The sequence below is a fragment of the Sander lucioperca genome, chromosome 8, assembly GCF_008315115.2.
Source record: "Sander lucioperca isolate FBNREF2018 chromosome 8, SLUC_FBN_1.2, whole genome shotgun sequence".
In the NCBI taxonomy this organism is placed as follows: domain Eukaryota; kingdom Metazoa; phylum Chordata; class Actinopteri; order Perciformes; family Percidae; genus Sander; species Sander lucioperca.
The window spans coordinates 25842177-25863555 of record NC_050180.1 but is presented as its reverse complement, the minus strand read 5'-3'; the positions used below and the strand labels follow the sequence as shown (position 1 = coordinate 25863555).

Sequence of the window (21379 nt, the reverse complement as noted above, 5' to 3'; positions counted from 1 at the left end):
TCAAAATAAATAAATACCTGGTGGTCAATGCTGGCAAGCCTCCACAAATAAATCTATGTATACTACTGTTACAGTAATGTTCAAATCTCACCCTAATTCTTTAATCCTTGTTTAGGCAAGATGGAAGAAAGAATACCAAGATAAGAAGATCAAGAAGATAAAGTAAATAGATGTTCACCCAACAGTATCACGCGTTATCATCTGTACCTTACCACATCTTTCTCACCCATGTTATGGCTCTCATTCTGTGTTCAGTTTGACAAGGATCAACAGACCAGACAGCTCTCCCACAGCCAGCCTGAGAACCTGCTTTACGGTCTGTATAGCCTGGGTGAAGTTGAAGACTCGTGCATCAGATGGCTGAGAAAAGGATAGCCCAGAGCAAGAGGGAGCCCAGCAGAGGCTAAGAAGGAGGCAGCAAAGGAGTTCACAAACCCACATACAGCTAATGGAGGTACCGAATGACAGGTCCATTTCAGAAAGCAGGTTTAGTGAAAACTCTGAGTTTGTTAACCCTGAGATGAGGGTAATTCTGGGTAACCTAACCTCGGACTCTGTGAACCTAACCTAGTCGGGAACAGGTTTTCTTCTTTCAGTCTCCTCCCTCTGACACAGCTCTCTTTCATTTCATCATTCATAATTGCAGTCTGTATCAGGCGCATTTTAGCGCAGTTTGTTATCGGCATGAATAAAAAAACAGGGTTGGTTTATTAACCATGTTAGGCAGATTATAAAACGTTTTTTTTCTCAAAACATGCAATGTCCTTTTGTCGACGATCCCGGTGATGTAGAAGCTGTATTACTTCGCAGGGAGTTAAACATACGTCAGGAGATGATATTGAGGCCCCGACGCATTTTAATTTCCAGATAAATACCTATTTGAGCGGTACCGTTTTTTTCTTCCCAGTCTATCAGTTATGTAGCCTACATAACCTTTTCCGTCCTCATATCACTAACGTCACCCATCATGGACATGCTCTACATCCCAGCAGATTATTTGTGTCACATTACATTTTTTTGCAAACAACAGTTTTCTTTACAACATTGGTGATGCGGAGCGTATTAGTAAAGCTACTGTAGCAAAGCGCCGTCAGAAGAGTGTGACTCGCACTGAAAGGTTTTTTAAACGTTTGTGTAGTGTTCCCTGGACACAAACCAGTAAGAGCCATTAGAAAGGAGTTCCACAGGATTGCAGGTGAATGATGTAAACCCTTTGAAATATAAGATTATGAATTATAGTTCTGTTGATGATGGTGCTGCAGCCTCAGAATGGGATTAGTAGGCCTAGGACTTTTATAGATTATAGGTTCAATACCATTTCACCAATAATATTATACTTATGATTAAATATGATATACACTATATTGGAACTAACGCATTTACTCTAGCAGCAATTTTCTCCCACGCAAATTCTCTCTTTTAAAGCAGCCGCTGTGTTGCTTTTTTAACTAAATACATGTTCAAACTCGCTGTATGTGCAGTATTTCTGCCCACCAGTTTGTTTGTTGTTGTTACCATGGTGAATCGTAGTATCATGGCTCCATTCATGCTGCCTGAAACTGAAAACTCAGAGTTTCCATCTCAGGGTAAATCAACTCAGATATCAGGGTTAGACTCAGAGTTTGTTAAACCTCCTTCCTGAAATGGGCCCCTGCATTGTTAACGGTTGCTTTACCTGGTCTGTGCTTGTAAATAAAACGAATTTGGATTTGTAACATTGTTACACCCCTTTTTTGTTGGTACAGCCTTACTTGAGTCTAAACACAGTGACTTGGGACTTGTTCAAGACGGTGAAGGTTAAGATTTGTGACTTGCACATGTGTGACTTAAGACCGTTACACACTGGGGGCGTGACGAATAAGCGACGCCAATATGCAAAATAATCGCCTGTGAATATTTCACATCAAAACTATTCACACCGGCAGCGATGCAAATTTGTGACAGTTTTCAATAAAAGGTTTGGATATACACGCCAGCTCATCTACAATGTCAGTAGGACAGATGCTGAAGAGAGAGAGAAAGTGACGGAAGATGTGGTGTGAGCGGACGAGAAAGAGAGAGCAGTCGGAGCAGAGGAGAGTTAACGTTTAGTGGTGAAGATATGAAGTGATTGTACAGCAGCTAGATTCTGCAGTTTGACAACAAATAAATGCAGCAGCTCCTCAAAAGCACCAAAAGGTGTCCTGTCTGGTTTCCAGGCTGCTGAGTGGAGGGACGGGGGTTAGCTTCGGATACGTCCCAGGAAAAGCTGTAACACTAAGCTACTGTAAGCTATTTATTGAGTTTCCTCTAACTCTAATTGAGTATACAGTTAATACTCAATTGAATTCCCTCTGCAAAACAGTGTAGCATATGTCTCGGGCTTATTGTGAAAGGTAAAAACGGAAAGAATGTTTCTGGCATACGCTGCCATTGTAAAGGTTGAAAGGAGTAATAAAGTTTGCTGACGTACAGTCTGTAGTTGGGACAGCAGCCTCCGTGTTGTTGTTTGGTGATCCTCATAAGTAAACACTACTTGTCACAAAAACAACAGTTTGAAAAAATATATTGACATGCGAAATAATCGTCCCTGGTGTGCAATGGTCTTTAATCTCACCTCTGATATTTTTGATTAAGAGCTACTCTCTGGCGAAGCCACAAACCAGAAATGTAAGACTCAAACTATGATGTCATCAGGTTACTAAGCTGCTTCATAGACAATGAATGTGAAACTAATTTTGTAGAATAAAAAAAAACCAAATGAGGTTTATTCTATGTTAGCGTTTCATTTCTGAAACAGCCGTTACCTCTGAACATCCCCCTGGGTGATCTCAGTGTCATCTTTAAAATCTTTCTCAATTCATTGTTTTTGGAAAAGCTCCAGACATTATATCAGATGACATCACAAATTTGAGTTTTTAGATTTTGGAGAGAGTTGTTCATGTTCACTGACATTTTTAACACACATGTATGAATTCCCAAATTGCCCATAGTTCCCCTTTTGCTATAATTCAATGTACCAGACAGTTTTTGCTCCCATAAGTTTATTCATATGTGAACTTTAAGGATAGCGCTGTTTAAATTGTGCATATTGTGCATTTCTTTGTAAAGCATGCAGTAAATGGTCATTCTATAATACTTTCTGGTTATGATACATCTTAAAATCTCATACATCTCAAATAGGGATCTTCAGTGAATGGATTGGACAATGCTGTAAAATGTCAGCAGAAAAAATTATATATTTATTGCGTGTATAAGTAGTTGATGCAATTGCACTTTTACATATAGCCCTTTTGGTTTTTGTACATTCAAAACCCCATTTACTAATGAGGAAGTTGTGAACATATATTGGTTAGTAATAGTAATTACTGTCAAATAATGTTTATGAAGTAAATCCCATATAAGAAAAGTCTGTAGATATATTGGTGTTGCTTGTTATTACTGTCAAATGAAGTTTATATAAAATAAACATGTATGTACATATAATGGAGAGTTGCTTGTTATTACTGTCAAATAATGTTTATATAAAGTAAACCCCCTACTTCAATGAGGAAAAGTCTGTAGATATACCAGATAGTTGCTTTTAAGTTACTATAAAACAATGTTTATATAAAGTAACCTCATATATTAATAGTAAAGGTATGTAGATATATTGGAGTGTTGCTTCTAAATTACTATAAAACTATGTTTATATAAAGTAAACCCCGTACAATAATGGTAAAAGTATATATATATATTGGATAGTTGTTTGTAATTACTATAAAGAACAGTTTATATAAAGTAAGCCCCCATACAATAATGAGGTACAGTCTGTAGATATACTGGATAGTTGCTTGTTATTACGGGCAAATAATGTTTATATAAAGTGAACACCCATACAATAATGGTAAAACTATGTGTATATATCGGATATTTGCTTGTATATATAAAGTAAACCTCGTATATTAATGGTAAAGGTATGTAAATATATTGGAGAGTTGCCTTTTATAACTATAAATGAATGTTTATTTAAAGTAAACAACATACATTAATGGTAAAAGTATGTCGATATATTGGAGAGTTGCTTGTAAATACTCTCAAATATTGTTTATATAAAGTAATGACTATTATTACAATGTTTCTGGAAGGTATTATCCCATTATCTTCTCTTTGTTGTACAGTCAAAAAACTGTATTAAACAGGAATTTACCGTAAATAGATTGGATAATCATAAAATAAATGCCTAAAGGAGGGTATTTGAAAGTCATTTTACATAATTTTTATGTGTTTTACATCCAAAAATCTGTACTTTAACAGGGAGTTCTTGTGGATGGATTGAATAATCTTGTGAATTTACCAAAGAAAAACGTATAAAAACAGCGGTTTTCATTTAAATTATGTAATTTGGTACATAACTTGGTATTTCTGCAATATTTCTTAGTTTTGATAAAGATTTATACAGTTGTTTAACATTCTAGAAATGTTTTATAACAAGAATTTGTTTTAATTCTACAATAGTTAGACTGTAAAATACAGAAAATATTTACAGGAAATTTCTGTATTTAAAAAAAGAATTTTTCTGTAAAATAATGTAAGGTTTTTTACTGTAATTTGACGGTAAGTGTTTGGCAACTTTGCTGCCAGACTTTTTACCGTTTTCTTTACGATTTTTTTTTTTTACAGTGTAGCTGGAGACGCAGGTCACGTTCGTCGACACGCAGCGCGCTGTTAAAGTCAGCGGAAATGTCAACGGACTCTGGCGTCTCTTTCCCCTGTAAACAACGTGTTGGTGTATTCATACTGAAACTGACCTTCGCAGTCATGAAGAAGTCTGCAGGTTGTTGAACATGTGAAGAAAGTTCTTCTTCTTCTTCTTACGGATTTTACGGCAGCCGGCATCCAAAAAGTTGCATTGCTGCCATCTATGGAACTAGCACCGCAGTGCATTATATCCTGTTATACATTAAAAATTTAAACAAACAACGTTTTCCCCTCCCACTTGATCCTACTTCTAAGATACTCTTCAGAGATACTTCTTCCAAACCAATTTCTCGCAATTCTCTGAGTAGATCTAGTCTTTGTCGGTCATAATTTCTACAAGAAATCAAAACATGATGCACTGTCTCAGGTTCCTGACATGAACACAAACCACTCTGGTGTTTACCTAAAATAAATAAAGTGCTGTTCAGCAATGTGTGACCAATCCTCATTCTAGAAATAATAACCTCTTCCTTACGTCTACCCTCCCCTCTTTTACAAACATTAACTGAGTCAGTTACTTTCCTAGAAATTGAGAATAGATGCCTTCCTTTGCTTTCTTTCTCCCAGAGCTGTTGCCATTTTAAAATTGTTCCCTGCCACACAATGCTTTTACCCTCCGCCTTAGATAGATTAATGTTGACATCTATGACTTCCTTTTGAGCAGCTTCCTTGGCCAACTTATCAACCCTTTCATTTGATCCAATACCTACATGAGCTGGGACCCAAATGAATGATATTTCTACCCCTCTAATTTTAACATCTCTAATTGCCAGAAGAATATCATACACAAGGTCTTGTCGACTCTTTGATGACCCTTTTCCAATACCATTTGTAGCGCTTGAGCACATAAAACCTTTCAGACCTGACAACGCCACCTCCTATTAAGGGTCAGGAGGAACCCTTTGAACCTTTACTTATGTTTAATAGTGTGTCATGTGACCAACTCTAGTTCTCCCCTAACAGGAACAATTAACAGGAGGCCAATATTGTACGAAAATACATTGGTTTTCTTACAAAAAGTTTAAAAGAATCCCAATTAATAAAATAATAAATTAGATGGCAGATACATGTGGTCTTACTCTCCTCAAAGTAGGAAGGTCGGGTTAGCACGCGCACACCACTCCGGGAGACAGAAGGCCCAGCACCGACAAGAACATGCACTACACACTTATTTCTACACAATTCACTACAAAATAGCACGCCAGTCACTACAGAATATCATGCAAGTCACTACAAAATATACAGTGTCGAGGCTACATACACACCGCAACAGAGTGTCACCCAGTGCAGTGTCACCCCGAGGAGGCTGTGTGTCGACACGGACCCAGCCTTGTACAGGATCAAGCTGTGAATATACACAAATCAAGGAGAGAAACCTATGTCAAAACTTCCATCAAAAATATATCCACAGACCACTTGTAAATGCAATCACAAAAAAATGAACCAAGGCAAATAACCCAAAGAAACAAAATGGTAAAATAACCGTAGAAAACAGTGACTGGACTGGTCCCCTTTGCAAGAACACAAACTCCTATAGCACAGTTAATGCAGGAGGAGGAATTTCCAAAGCAGTATTTTCCGGAGCTCTACAGCCACAGCAGCTCATTAGTCGCATTAGTGGTAAACATCAATTAGCTCCAGTTCACTCCGCTCAGTGAGAGGTAAAGGACTAATGACTGAACCTGGTGAGCTTTTTATCACTTCCTGATTGGCAACAGGTCACATGACCACATGCACAAATCAGCTGGTTCCCACATATCGATAGCTGACACAGAGTCACTACATATCAACACTTTCTGGTTCTGAATCTGCTCAGTCCATTGTACTGCCATCAGGATTGCATATAACTCCACTGTGAACACACTTAGGAAATTTGAGGTTCTCTTACTCGCTTGGCCATTCCACCTCTGAACAACAAAAGCTGCTCCTGTAGCACCTGTTTCTTGATCCTTTGAACCATCAGTAAACATTAATAAGTGTTCCTGATATCTTTCTATTATATGACACTGGAATTCAAGGACCAAATCTGATTCAGGATTTTCTAACTTAATCCCAAGTATGTCTAAATCAGTCTTTGGGACCTCCAATTGCCATAAAGGAACTGATGGCCACATCACTCCAGGGCAAAAGTTCTTATCATGAATAGACATTTCCTGTGCCACTGTCTCCCCTGTCCATCCACAACTTGAAATTCTTGCCACCTCTCTCTCCCAACTTCTCTGAATTGTTATTTTAGCTGGGTGATCACACCTTTGACCCATCAAGTTGACCCAATAGTTAGCCTGAAGTTGCTTTCTCCGCAACCAGAGTGGCATTTCTCCTGTTTCTACCTGCAAAGAACACACTGGAGAAGATGGCACAGCTCCTGTACATATTCTCAGAGCCTTAGCTTGAACTAGATCTAATCCAGCTAAAACTGACTGGGCTGCAGATCCATAAACCAAACACCCATATTCAATTCTTGCTCTAATTAAATATACATAAATTTGCTTCAAAGAAGCTACATCTGCTCCCCATTCCGTTCCAGCAAGACATCTCATTAAATTCATTACCCTTTTACATTTGTCTACTATTTTGAAACATGATCCCTCCATGTAAGTCCTGTATCAAAATACACACCCAGAAATTTAAAACTTTTAACCCTTTCCAAAGTCCTACCATACAACTCTAGTTTTATACTTTCATCTATTTTCTTCCTCTTAAAAAACATAGCCTTAGTCTTCTCAATAGAGAATCTAAACCCCCATTTCCTTCCCCAGTCCTCCACTAGGGTTAAAGCTTCCTGTACCTTCTTCAGAGTATACTTCACATTCTTCCCCCTTTTCCATAGGCTACCATCATCTGCAAATAACGACCTTCCAATTCCTGACTGAACATTAGAAAAAACATCATTAATCATTATGTTGAACAGTAATGGACTAATAACACTACCTTGAGGTGTCCCATTTTCTACCAAACACCTTCTAGATGTTGCTGTCCCTATTTTCACCTGAATACGTAAAAAGTCCATTACCCAGTTAAACATATTTCCCCCAATTACTAGCATATGCATCTTGATTAAAAGTCATCTACCCATAACATATTATATGCTTTTTCCACGTCTAAAAATACTGCCATCCTTCCCTTTCTAAAGCCACTCTGACAACTAGCCATCAACCCCCTTTCTTCAATAAAGTGCATCAGCCTTCCATTCACCAACCTTTCCATTAACTTACCTAAGTGAGAAGTTAGAGCTATTGGCCTATAATTCGCTGGATTACTAGCATCTTTTCCCGGTTTTCTTTTTGGAACAATAACTGCTTCCTTCCATCCTACAGGAATCTTTCCTTCCTCCCAAACTTTATTAAACACATTTAAAACCTTCTGAATCCCATTATCACTTAAAAGTCTTAACATACTATAACAGATTTCATCTTTACCAGGAGCCGAATTCCTACACTTATCCAATGCATTTCTTAACTCTCTCAGGGTGAAAGGAACATTATATTTATCCTCTAATTTTTCTTTCTTTTGAATAACCTCAGCATATATACTCCTTGTTTCTTCCCTACTCCTTCTTTCTTCTTCTGAAAGATTACTGGAACTATGTACCTTACTCAGTGTGTTCACCATCATTTCTGCTTTCTGTGAAGAAAGTTTCCTGTCTGTTTACCAGCTGACTGGCCCTTCCTCTTCCTCTTCTTCACCTTGTTTTTGGGCGGGCTACAAACCAGAGCTTAAAGGAGCCTGCCGCCATCTTGTGACGGGAGTGTGTAACATCAAGACTGTAACAACCAACACTAATCATTCTTTAAAAACTTTATTTAATCAACACAAGAAGTTCAACAATGTGTAACATGATGTGAATTTATAAAATATATATTTTTAGGCTTTTAAATGTAATAGAAATGTATTTATTTGAAACAGGGACAATGCACAAATAGACATTAAACTAGTAATACCAGAGAATATGTCTTGGGCCAGGTTATAGCAACAATTGTTAATTTCCACCTGTAGTCCCTGGGCAGGTATGACACACACACACACACACACACACACACACACACACACACACACACACACACACCGCTTTAACACACACACACACACACACACACACACACACACACACAAGGCTAAATAATACAGTTGTTCAGTCAGGTTAATGTTACAGAGTATACAAAAACATACTTTTAGAGACAGGCTCTGATTGGCTAATCAGGAGGACCGGTGGTTTGGTGGTTGGTCCAGTCATGGTACAGGGTTGACATATATCATATCACCGGTGTGAACATCTTACTCAACACGGGAAGGTCTGGACATGAGAGACCTTCCTCCACAGCTCTGTGGAGGAAGGTCTGGACATGAGAGACCTTCCTCCACAGAGCTGTGGAGGAAGGTCTGGACCTGAGAGACCTTCCTCCACAGAGCTGTGGAGGAAGGTCTGGACATGAGAGACCTTCCTCCACAGCTCTGTGGAGGAAGGTCTGGACATGAGAGACCTTCCTCCACAGAGCTGTGGAGGAAGGTCTGGACATGAGAGACCTTCCTCCACAGAGCTGTGGAGGAAGGTCTGGACATGAGAGACCTTCCTCCACAGAGCTGTGGACGAAGGTCTGGACATGAGAGACCTTCCTCCACAGAGCTGTGGACGAAGGTCTGGACATGAGAGACTAGCCCCGGTGTAGCTCCGTCATCGGTCACATGACAAACTGCAGTTAAACCACCCTGGGTTTTCTTTGACCCTGTTATGAGTCCAACATGGTTACATCATGTTTCAGAGTTATAAGAAAGAGTTTGTTTTGATAATTAGGACCAGAGGAATATTTGTGTCCCAAATGTTAAGTTCTATATCTCAAACTGCAGATTCAGTGAGAAGACATTATGAAGAAACAAGGCCTTTTCTACAAACTGGAGCTTCTATCTTTACTTTACACTGAAGTCTTTGAGTTCTTTCTTCATCTGATCAAACTTGACAACGACCTCCTGACAGAGATCAGCTGACTGGATGATGGAGTATCTTAACCTTTCATCCTCTTCAGGGGTCGAAGTGACTCTGAAGACTTTCACAAGGAGCATTAACAAGCCCTGAATAACTCCTATCAGTATTGCAGTGAAAAGCAAAACTTCTATACTCCTTCTTGCCAGTTCAGAAACTTGGGTCAGACTCCTCTGAAAGTCCTCCATGTCTGTCAGAGTGTTTCCAGCCTGAAGTTCAGCTGATCTTTGCTCCAACTTCTCACACATCCTCTTTATTTCTTCCAGGTCCTTCTTCAGCGGTTCAACAATCTCCATGAAGTCTTTCCCCAGTTTTTCTACTTTCTTTGCACTTCCATTCTCTTTCATTGTTTTTGTTACATTTGCAGCAGCAATCACACCTCCTCCTGCTGCTGCTGCTAAATGTCCTAGTACTACTAAACTAGCCACCCCAGTGAACGGAGCTGCAAGGATCGCAAGTCCTATTCCTATTCCTCCAGCAACAGCTCCTGCTGTTCTGACTTCATCTGTTGTCTTCTGCATCTTTCTGACTTCATCAGAGATCTTCCTAAACTCTCTAACAATCTGTCTCATCCTGTATTCACTGCTGTCAAACTCTCTGATGAATGAAGCTGAATGATTAATAAGTTTGTTCATTAATTCAGACAGATCAGGAGGATATTCTTTACTCCATCTTCTTCTTGTTGGAACCAAGTCCATCTTCAGGACCCTTCCTCCTGAATGTGTTCAGATTTCCTCTGCAGAGTGATGAAGAAGCTGAAACAAAGAGACGTCATCAGATACCTTAACACTCTTCAGAGCTTCACGGTCAGTCTGATCTCTTCTTAGATTCACTTATTAACATATGATTATATATAATAATAACATATAATATATGATTATTTGCTGTTATTTGTTAGAGGTTGTTCTCACCTGTTTGAGTGTAGAAGCTGTGTGAGGCTGAGCAGGTAGAGTCACACTGAGCGTGCTCAGTCTGCACTGATCAGTGTCTGCAGCTTCACAGCCAATCAGCAGAGGGGAAACACTGTCTGTCCTTTCAACCAATCAGCAGAGAGAGAGACACCTGTAGGTAATAAACAATTATTATTAAGATATAAACCAGGCAGAGTTGTGATAAAAGAAAGGGTCATGTACAAAACAACGAATCAACAAAACATTATGTTTTAATTATAATTATTATAATTATTATTATGATTATTATTCATACACAGCGGTAGGTTCAAGGAGCTGTAGAGAGAAGTTAAAATCACACAATACAAAGTTAAAAAACTACAATTATAAAGATAAAAACATGGAAGACATTTCATGTATTAGCATCTCTTCATGAGGTCAAATCACAGACCAAAATAAATGATATTCAAACAGTAGAACACGACCTGACAGACCAATCAATGATTAAAGAATAAATACAGTTATATAATTAAGTAATAGATGATGTCACAGCTGAGGGGCGCTGTTCTCTCAACGCTTTGTGTTTATTCTAAATATAACTTTACTCTGCAGATTTTAAATTATTTATAAAAGAGACAACACGTATCAACAGGTTTATTAGAGTCACCCTGCTACAGACACGTCTCTGCTGATTGGCTATCAGCTGGGACACACACACACACACACACACACACACACACATACACACACATACACACACACACACACACAGAGACACACACACACACACACACACACACACGCACACACACACAGAGACACACACACACACACATACACACACACACACACACATACACACACACACACACACACACAGACACACACACACACACACACAGACACAGACACAGACACACACACAGACACACACACACAGACACACACACACACACACAGACACACACACACACACACACACACACACACACTAGTTATCAGATAGAGACACACAAACACACACACACACACACACACACACACACACACACAGACACACACACACACACACAGACACAGACACACACACACACACACAAACACACACACACACACACACACACACACCCCACCCTAGTTATCAGACAGAGAGCTGCTGTATGTCACTATAAAACATTAACTTGCTGCCAGCCTTCAGCTCACAGTTCACACACATGTTAATGTCATCTTAAAACTAATGTTGATTATATGTATTATATTTCTGTAGAATGAGCTGATATATATCTTCACATGTGGTGTATGTTTCCCTGTTTGTTTGTAGTTTAGTAGAGAAATGATCATGTTGTAGTTGTATATGTGTGTTCTCCTCTCCTGCTGTAGCTGCTGCTTTTTAAATGCTATTGTATGTATTTCATCTGTTATAAATAATATAAACTAAAGTAAATCCCGTCTCTCTGTCTCTGGTTCCTCTCCAGAAATCCAGCCAACATGGCGGCTGATCTCTGGTCAGTCTGACAGTTAGAGTCCCAGTCAGAGTAGTGTTAGCTTCTCTGCAGCTTTCTGCTCTCAGACTAAACTAACAGAAAGACGGCTAACATTACCTTCAGCTGGAGCTTCAGACTGTCTACACACACACACACACACACACAGACACACACACACACACACACACACACACACACACACACACACACACACCCAGTGATGAGAACATTAAGACTACACTAACAGAAAGACGGCTAACATTACCTTCAGCTGGAGCTCCAGACTGCTCAGAATATAAAGCAGATATCCATCATGAGAGGAGACGTTCTCTAAATTTAAATCCTGAAACAGACCGAGGAAAATAACTGAGACACATCCTGTGTGAAAGTGAAAGTCAACTGTAAACAGGAAACACCCTGAACACGAGTCACATCTTAATAATGCTACTTCGGTAAAGTTAGAAAGATATTCACAGATTCAAACTTCTGGGATCAATTATTAAATCACAAACGATGCATCTTTCCTACCGTAGTAAAGTAAACAACGAGCTACACACTCATTATCATCAAAACGAGCCGTCCTCCGACCTGGAGAAATAACACTGGTCTCTACGAGCAGCCGCTTAGGGACCGTCTACAAACTACACCACCTTAGGGGCCGTCTACAAACTACAACACCTTAGGGACCGTCTACAAACTACAACACCTTAGGGACTGTCTACAAACTACAACACCTTAGGGACCGTCTACAAACTACAACACCTTAGGGACCGTCTACAAACTACAACACCTTAGGGACTGTCTACACACTACACCACCTTAGGGACCGTCTACAAACTAAAACACCTTAGGGACCGTCTACAAACTACCACACCTTAGGGACCGTCTACACACTACAACACCTTAGGGACCGTCTACAAACTACCACACCTTAGGGACCGTCTACAAACTACACCACCTTAGGGACCGTCTACAAACTACAACACCTTAGGGACCGTCTACAAACTACCACACCTTAGGGACCGTCTACACACTACAACACCTTAGGGACCGTCTACAAACTACCACACCTTAGGGACCGTCTACAAACTACACCACCTTAGGGACCGTCTACAAACTACCACACCTTAGGGACCGTCTACAAACTACCACACCTTAGGGACCGTCTACAAACTACACCACCTTAGGGACCGTCTACAAACTACAACACCTTAGGGACCGTCTACAAACTACACCACCTTAGGGACCGTCTACAAACTACCACACCTTAGGGACCGTCTACAAGCTACAACACCTTAGGGACCGTCTACAAACTACACCACCTTAGGGACCGTCTACACACTACAACACCTTAGGGACCGTCTACAAACTACACCACCTTAGGGACCGTCTACACGCTACAACACCTTAGAGACCGTCTACACGCTACAACACCTTAGGGACCGTCTACAAACTACACCACCTTAGGGACCGTCTACAAGCTACAACACCTTAGGGACCGTCTACACGCTACAACACCTTAGGGACCGTCTACACGCTACAACACCTTAGGGACCGTCTACACACTACAACACCTTAGGGACCGTCTACAAACTACAACACCTTAGGGACCGTCTACAAGCTACAACACCTTAGGGACCGTCTACACACTACAACACCTTAGGGACCGTCTACAAACTACAACACCTTAGGGACCGTCTACAAGCTACAACACCTTAGGGACCGTCTACAAACTACACCGCCTTAGGGACCGTCTACAAGCTACAACACCTTAGGGACCGTCTACAAACTACACCACCTTAGGGACGGTCTACACGCTACAACACCTTAGGGACCGTCTACACGCTACAACACTTTAGGGACCATCTACAAGCTACAACACCTTAGGGACCGTCTACACACTACACCACCTTAGGGACCGTCTACACACTACAACACCTTAGGGACCGTCTACACACTACACCACCTTAGGGACCATCTACAAGCTACAACACCTTAGGGACCGTCTACAAACTACAACACCTTAGGGACCGTTTACAAGCTACAACACCTTAGGGACCGTCTACAAACTACACCACCTTAGGGACCGTCTACAAGCTACAACACCTTAGGGACCGTCTACAGACTACAACACCTTAGGGACCGTCTACAAACTACAACACCTTAGGGACCGTTTACAAGCTACAACACCTTAGGGACCATCTACAAACTACAACACCTTAGAGACCGTCTACACACTACAACACCTTAGGGACCGTCTACAAGCTACAACACCTTAGGGACCGTCTACAAACTACACCACCTAAGGGACCGTCTACAAACTACACCACCTTAGGGACCGTCTACACGCTACAACACATTAGGGACCATCTACAAGCTACAACACCTTAGGGACCGTCTACACACTACACCACCTTAGGGAACGTCTACACACTACACCACCTTAGGGACCGTCTACACACTACACCACCTTAGGGACCGTCTACACACTACACCACCTTAGGGACCGTCTACAAGCTACAACACCTTAGGGACCGTCTACAAACTACACCACCTTAGGGACCGTCTACACACTACACCACCTTAGGGACCGTTTACAAGCTACAACACCTTAGGGACCGTCTACAAACTACACCACCTTAGGGACCGTCTACAAGCTACAACACCTTAGGGACCGTCTACAGACTACAACACCTTAGGGACCGTCTACAAACTACAACACCTTAGGGACCGTTTACAAGCTACAACACCTTAGGGACCATCTACACCAGGGGTTTTCAAATTGGGTGAATGTGAGCCTCCCCTTAGAGTAGTTAAGGACAGCCGAGCCCCCCCTTCCCCAAAATCCCGTCCGCCTGCCCTAACCCACACACGCCTCTGCAGTACATGCCATCTTTTGTGTGTCCCAGACAATGATAACTTTCAATAACAACTGATAAAATGTAAATATTTTTTAATATTGTATTTGAAGACAATTTATTTCCACAACTTTTTAAAAAGTGCATTCATAAACGATTCTTTGCAACAGCAAATCATTTCTAACTTCATCTAGGCCTAATTGAGGCTACTTTTAAAATCACTGAACATCAGTGGGCCTATCCACAAGTCAACAAAACATGCTTAACATGTGTTATGATGGGGGGGGGGGGTCAACCCCCTGAACATTTTGAGCATTAAATACGTAATTTCCTGCATTCTGGTGAATTTGTATGCACCTATTTCTACCTTTTTCTGAATCAATATGCTGGAAATATCTTTATGTAAAGGGAAACAGATTACAATCAAAATCTAAAAACATAATGGAATATTTAGCAGTAAGGCTCTGAGGCATTCTGTATTACTTTATCTATTTATTCTCCTGTAGATCAACTTTTCTAATTATATCTGAGTCAGCACACATGTAGCCTAGCATCATTTACTCCTCCCTTTTCTTTTGCTTCTTTTGTTGGGGAAGTAACCTCCTTAAATGTGCATATGACAATTATTCACCTCAATGATACATTATTCATTTTAATTTATTAATAAACTCCTGGTCTGTAATATTTCAGGTGTTTGAGCAAGATTTCTGCTCATGTCCAAAACCTTGTGCACATTCACATTCAAATATATCTCATCCCATCTGTGTTCTGAGATTTGGAGGAGTCGTGATATTTTGAGAAAAATAAAGTGATAATAGGCTATTACAAGAATAAAGTCACTATTTTTCAGAAAATAATCTACCTGCACATAGCCTGCTGTGCATTACGTGATATCTCTGCTGATACTGTAGATCTCAGACCTCCTGACAGACTCAGAGCCCCGTTTGGGTCTCTGGTCTCTGAATGAGACCAAGTTTAGGGAAGTGGCTGAACGCTGCTCTACGTCGGAGGTGGAAAACCGAAACTACGGCAGAAATACACGGAGCTCAAACGGGACACATCTACCGCAGCATGTCGACAGCAGAGCGCATCCATAAACCTGAACCTGCACAGCTTTTTACAGCGAGAGTGGACACTAAGCGACGTCCGGTTTGATATTTGTCAGTCAACTTTTCAAAATACATTCGGGGCTGAAGCCCCGGCAAAATCAGCTGATGCCGCGTCTGTCAGTGGAAACAATGAGGCCGTGCTTTTGATGTGCAGAGGTGTTGGACGCAAGTCGACCTCCACCTGCAGCCAAACCCGCACTCACACAAGTAGGTGGAGGTGAAGGGGATTAGGACTTTCATAGCCTTAGTGGAGATCTGGGGGAACTCGCTCTCCACAGACAACCATAACGCGTGATCGGCATTTCTCCCGGTCTCTGTCACACTGCAGCAGAGGAGCAGCCTCGGACCCCGACCAGAGGCCTGTACTACGAATCAAGATCAACATGCCCTGGATTTCTTTCAGTTATCCGGCTTCACTAACCCTAACAACCACAGCCCTGCATAAGCTGTATCACGACGCTGGTTATCAACTACTTCAATCAACCCAGGGTTTCCCAATCCAGCGGCGCGCGCGTTCACATAAAAGAGGCGGTGTTTGCACAGCACGACCAATCGCAAACATCTACCAGAGCCTCATATTTTACATAAGAAGAGGAAATTATAATTCTACATAAATATGAAGAACACAGATACGGTTTTTGCAGGCAAAACGCAATACAGTCGCTGCTTCCTAAAACAGGAGGAAAGCTGGCAAAAAAATAGCCGACGCTGTAAATGCATAAATCACAACGCTTATCAATATCACTTCCCCATCAGTCAGGCACTAGATCTGACCATTACACTTGTGCACTTTCCATAAACTGCCGTTGCTTTAGCCTATTATTTCAGTTGCAACCCTGGCAGTGGTAATAAAATATATAAAAACATAATTCAAACTGATGTGTGCATTGGCAACACACGGCTCAAGAAGCCGAGCCGATATGTAATTCCCTCCCATTACAATCTCTATATTTCATAAATATACACATCAGGGAATGCTAACGGGGTTGTCGGTCTCTAAATGTTTTAACTTTTATGTGCGCACCCCTTTCTCCCCCTCTCTCTCTCCCTCTCTCTCTCTCCGCCCACCGAGCTCCGCCTGATCGTCTAAGAACGGTGACGCCGTTATCAATCGAGTATTGATTGGTCGGTAGGCGGTGCTTTTACACCGGTTGATCTCTAATCTCCAACATAACCTGCTCCCGACCAGGTTAGGTGTTCAGCATAAGTTACCACGGCGATTGAACCCGATCACAAGTGATCCACCTTCGTAGTACAGAAAACCCTGGGTTGAACCTGAAGTTAGCTCGTTAACGCCAAATCTTGCTTCGTAGTACAGGCCTCAGGTGAAACCTAACTTTAACTCAGGATCATATTTCCTTTCCTCATATTTTGTTGCTGGGTCCTGTCTCCTCCCTTAATGCTGACTTCTGTTGACTTGGGACAAGGAAACGATGCACTTTAAAGCTAATACACGCACGCACAATTACAGATATTAATAGAGCTGCACAGTTATTTTTTCTTCACGTGTCGCGCCTCTCCTGTGGCTCTTTGGCGCCCCCCAGGGGAGGCGCGCCTCACCTTTTGAGAACCCCTGGTCTACACACTACAACACCTTAGGGACCATCTACAAACTACAACACCTTAGGGACCGTCTACACACTACAACACCTTAGGGACCGTCTACAAACTACAACACCTTAGGGACCGTCTACACACTACAACACCTTAGGGACCGTCTACAAACTACAACACCTTAGGGACCGTCTACAAGCTACAACACCTTAGGGACCGTCTACACACTACAACACCTTAGGGACCGTCTACAAACTACAACACCTTAGGGACCGTCTACACACTACAACACCTTAGGGACCGTCTACAAACTACAACACCTTAGGGACCGTCTACAAGCTACAACACCTTAGGGACCGTCTACACACTACAACACCTTAGAGACCGTCTACAAACTACAACACCTTAGGGACCGTCTACAAACTACAACACCTTAGGGACCGTCTACAAACTACAACACCTTAGGGACCGTCTACAAACTACAACACCTTAGAGACCGTCTACAAACTACAACACCTTAGGGACCGTCTACAAACTACAACACCTTAGGGACCGTCTACACACTACAACACCTTAGAGACCGTCTACACACTACAACACCTTAGAGACCGTCTACAAACTACAACACCTTAGAGACCGTCTACAAACTACAACACCTTAGAGACCGTCTACAAACTACAACACCTTAGGGACCGTCTACACACTACAACACCTTAGAGACCGTCTACAAACTACAACACCTTAGGGACCGTCTACAAACTACACCACCTTAGGGACCGTCTACAAACTACAACACCTTAGAGACCGTCTACACACTACACCACCTTAGGGACCGTCTACACACTACAACACCTTAGAGACCGTCTACAAACTACAACACCTTAGGGACCGTCTACAAACTACAACACCTTAGAGACCGTCTACAAACTACAACACCTTAGAGACCGTCTACAAACTACAACACCTTAGAGACCGTCTACAAACTACAACACCTTAGAGACCGTCTACAAACTACAACACCTTAGAGACCGTCTACAAACTACACCACCTTAGGGACCGTCTACAAGCTACAACACCTTAGGGACCGTCTACATTCTACACCACCAACACAAAAATATTTATTCATTTAATGATTAAATAAGGTCCAAACTTCAATTATAACTTTTCTCCTCCTAGTTGACTACAGCACTTACTTAAAAAAATAAGCATAATCATAATTTTTGAATATTTTTTCAGTGTAGCATAAAAAAAATCATGATGATAGGCCTACTTCCCTAACCTCCACCCCTCAAAACTAATTTTATAAACACTACGGCACAACGGCACAACCTGGCAACCTGTAACCCTCTACCTGGCAACCTATCACCTTCAACCTGGCAACCTGTAACCCATTTGATCTATAACCCTCAACATGGCAACCTATAACCCTCTCTAATAAACCTATATTTAACCTAACTGGCAACCTATAACCCTCTCTAATAAACCTATATTTAACCTAACTGGCAACCTATAACCCTCTGTAATAAACCTATATTTAACCTAACTGGCAACCTATAACTCAGCTGATCTCTGTGCAAGCATCAGTGAAGTTCAGACCTGAAAGCGAGCCGATAAAGATGGCAGGTGAAGGTGGTGTTCCCACAAAGAAATGGAAATATAGCTGTAAATATCAACAGTGTTTTTTGGGCGCAACAATGTACATGCATCTTACGAGTCATATCAACAACCTCCACGCTTTTTGTAAGGCCGCATTGACTTTAACGTAGCACACGGCGGGAAAAATGATATCACCCAGCACATTAAAACACAGCGGCACCATCACACAGAAGAGCCATAATAATAATAATAATAATAATAATAATAATAATAATAATAATAATAATAATAATAATAATAATAATAACATGAGGGCACACAGGAGATTTCATCCTTCATCACAAAAGGACAGATAGACAACACTAAAAAAAGGTGAGGTCATCCTGATGTTGACCAAAGAGAGACAGTTATTGATTAATTTGTTAAATGGGTTTGGACCAGGGTTAATAACTGCAGTGTTTCTGTAATGCTTTGTTGTAATAAAATTACAAATAAAAAATATTAATAAATATTAATAAATGAAGTTATGTTTTCATTTATATTGTAATGTAAATCATACACTCAACACTTACAGCACACTTAACAGTAGCTTTTGGAAAATAATTTGGGACACTAAACTGCACGGATGCCCGGAAATTACGAGCATGGCTCCTTTCAAAACACAGATAAGTTTGTTTAGTTTATGTTTCCTCCTGCACATACCATCTGAACGGGGGGGGGGAGGAAACGTAACACAATAGAGCAGCTGGAAGTTTAGCTTCTGCTTCAAGAAGAGAGAAAACCTCCCCACCTCTGGCCACTCACCCTCTTCTCTACACATTACATCATTATCATTCATTACATACATACATATACATACATACATACTGATACATACACATACATATACATACTGATACATACTAATACATACACATACATATACATACTGATACATACTAATACATACACATACATATACATACATACTGATACATACATTCATGTCATACTTATTCCAATATGCATCTTACACACTACTTTGCACTATTTACTTTTTGAACTTTACATCCCACTCCATGTGTACTTGTATTGTTGTATATTATGTTGATATATGCCTATATGTATATTGTTGTCTCTATTGATCAGTATGTGTCTATATTACTATATTTGTCTAATGAATGTTTACTACTACATGTCTATTTGTTGAATAGAGAGAGTTAACACCTACCAGAGTCATATTCCTTGTGTATGTAAATATACTTGGTCAATAAATCTGATTCTGATTCTATCTGCAGGATATGAAGTCATTAAAATGAGCCTAAACTTCACTTCTTATAACCAAACTAGATCTTCCTAAAAAGACTCAAAACTGTCAAAAAAAGGTTAAAAGTGTCAGAAAAAAACCTTAATTTATATATATATATATATATATATATATATATATATATATATATATATATATATATATATATATATTATTGTGCAGAATGAATAGTTACACTTTAAATCCTATTCTGATGATGTGGACTGACAGCAGACCTCTTTGTGTTTCAGACTCTGTTCCAACTTCAGTCTTTAACATCATTAACTTTAACTAAAACTAACTTTAACTTTAACTAAAACTAACTTGAACTTTTCTCTCTTTGTCTCCTCTCTGCTGATGAACACATCAAGTCTTCCTGCTGGCTGTCAGTCAACTTTCTTACCTTTTGGTCTTCAGGCAGCGTGCTCAGTCTGTCTCTCAGCTTCAGAGTAGTTTCTCAGAAATCACATGATCAGAGGAGCCAATCACAGCAGAGCCTGGACCCAGCCTGGTTCAGCTGCTGTCTTCTGGGAGGGGGGGGGACGACGACAACCCTTTCCTCCCTCAGGACACACTGAATATGTTTCTTATAACAGAAGATGACTCGTGTATTTAAAAAGTTCAGAGAGTTATGAAGGAAAATGTAACACATCATAAACTACATTTATTAAATTTCATATAAAAATATAATTATTCTGGATATTCCCAGATTGAATTGATGGTTGGATGTCAAACAGCTTCCTCCCTCCTTCTTTGGGAACTTGTATCTTGTAATATTAATGATCAATAAAACATATTTTATAATATATATTTAACAGCATAAAAACATAAAACTAGCAGAAATATGTTAAAAACATTAAAACTACCAAATGAAGATGAAACTACTTCAAGGGTAGATTTTATATT

The 21379-nt window shown here is 40.5% G+C and overlaps 1 protein-coding gene and 3 long non-coding RNA genes across 4 annotated transcripts in view; 1 reads left to right on the top strand and 3 right to left on the bottom strand.

Annotated features, from left to right (window-relative positions):
• Positions 1–39: 39 nt before the first annotated feature.
• Positions 40–8728, bottom strand: LOC116066774. Its single transcript, XR_004109034.1, has 3 exons — positions 8645–8728; positions 7529–7531; positions 40–53 (listed from the first exon to the last, which is right to left on the bottom strand). It is a non-coding gene; the product is annotated as an uncharacterized LOC116066774 (long non-coding RNA).
• A 201-nt stretch (positions 8729–8929) lies between these two features.
• Positions 8930–9411, bottom strand: LOC116066778. The gene is made up of 2 exons (XR_004109037.2): positions 9373–9411; positions 8930–9071 (listed from the first exon to the last, which is right to left on the bottom strand). It is a non-coding gene; the product is annotated as an uncharacterized LOC116066778 (long non-coding RNA).
• An 89-nt stretch (positions 9412–9500) lies between these two features.
• The window catches only part of LOC116066777, a 21641-nt gene continuing 9762 nt past the window's right edge, over positions 9501–21379 (bottom strand). The window contains exon 3 of the mRNA XM_036004281.1: positions 9501–9627. Coding sequence (XP_035860174.1) covers positions 9603–9627 — 25 coding nt within the window. The 3' untranslated portion in view covers positions 9501–9602. The remainder of the gene's footprint in view (positions 9628–21379) is intronic.
• Positions 10372–21379, top strand: part of LOC118495590 — a 19128-nt gene continuing 8120 nt past the window's right edge. Inside the window, exon 1 of the long non-coding RNA XR_004898061.1 lies at positions 10372–10389. This is a non-coding gene — a long non-coding RNA (uncharacterized LOC118495590). The remainder of the gene's footprint in view (positions 10390–21379) is intronic.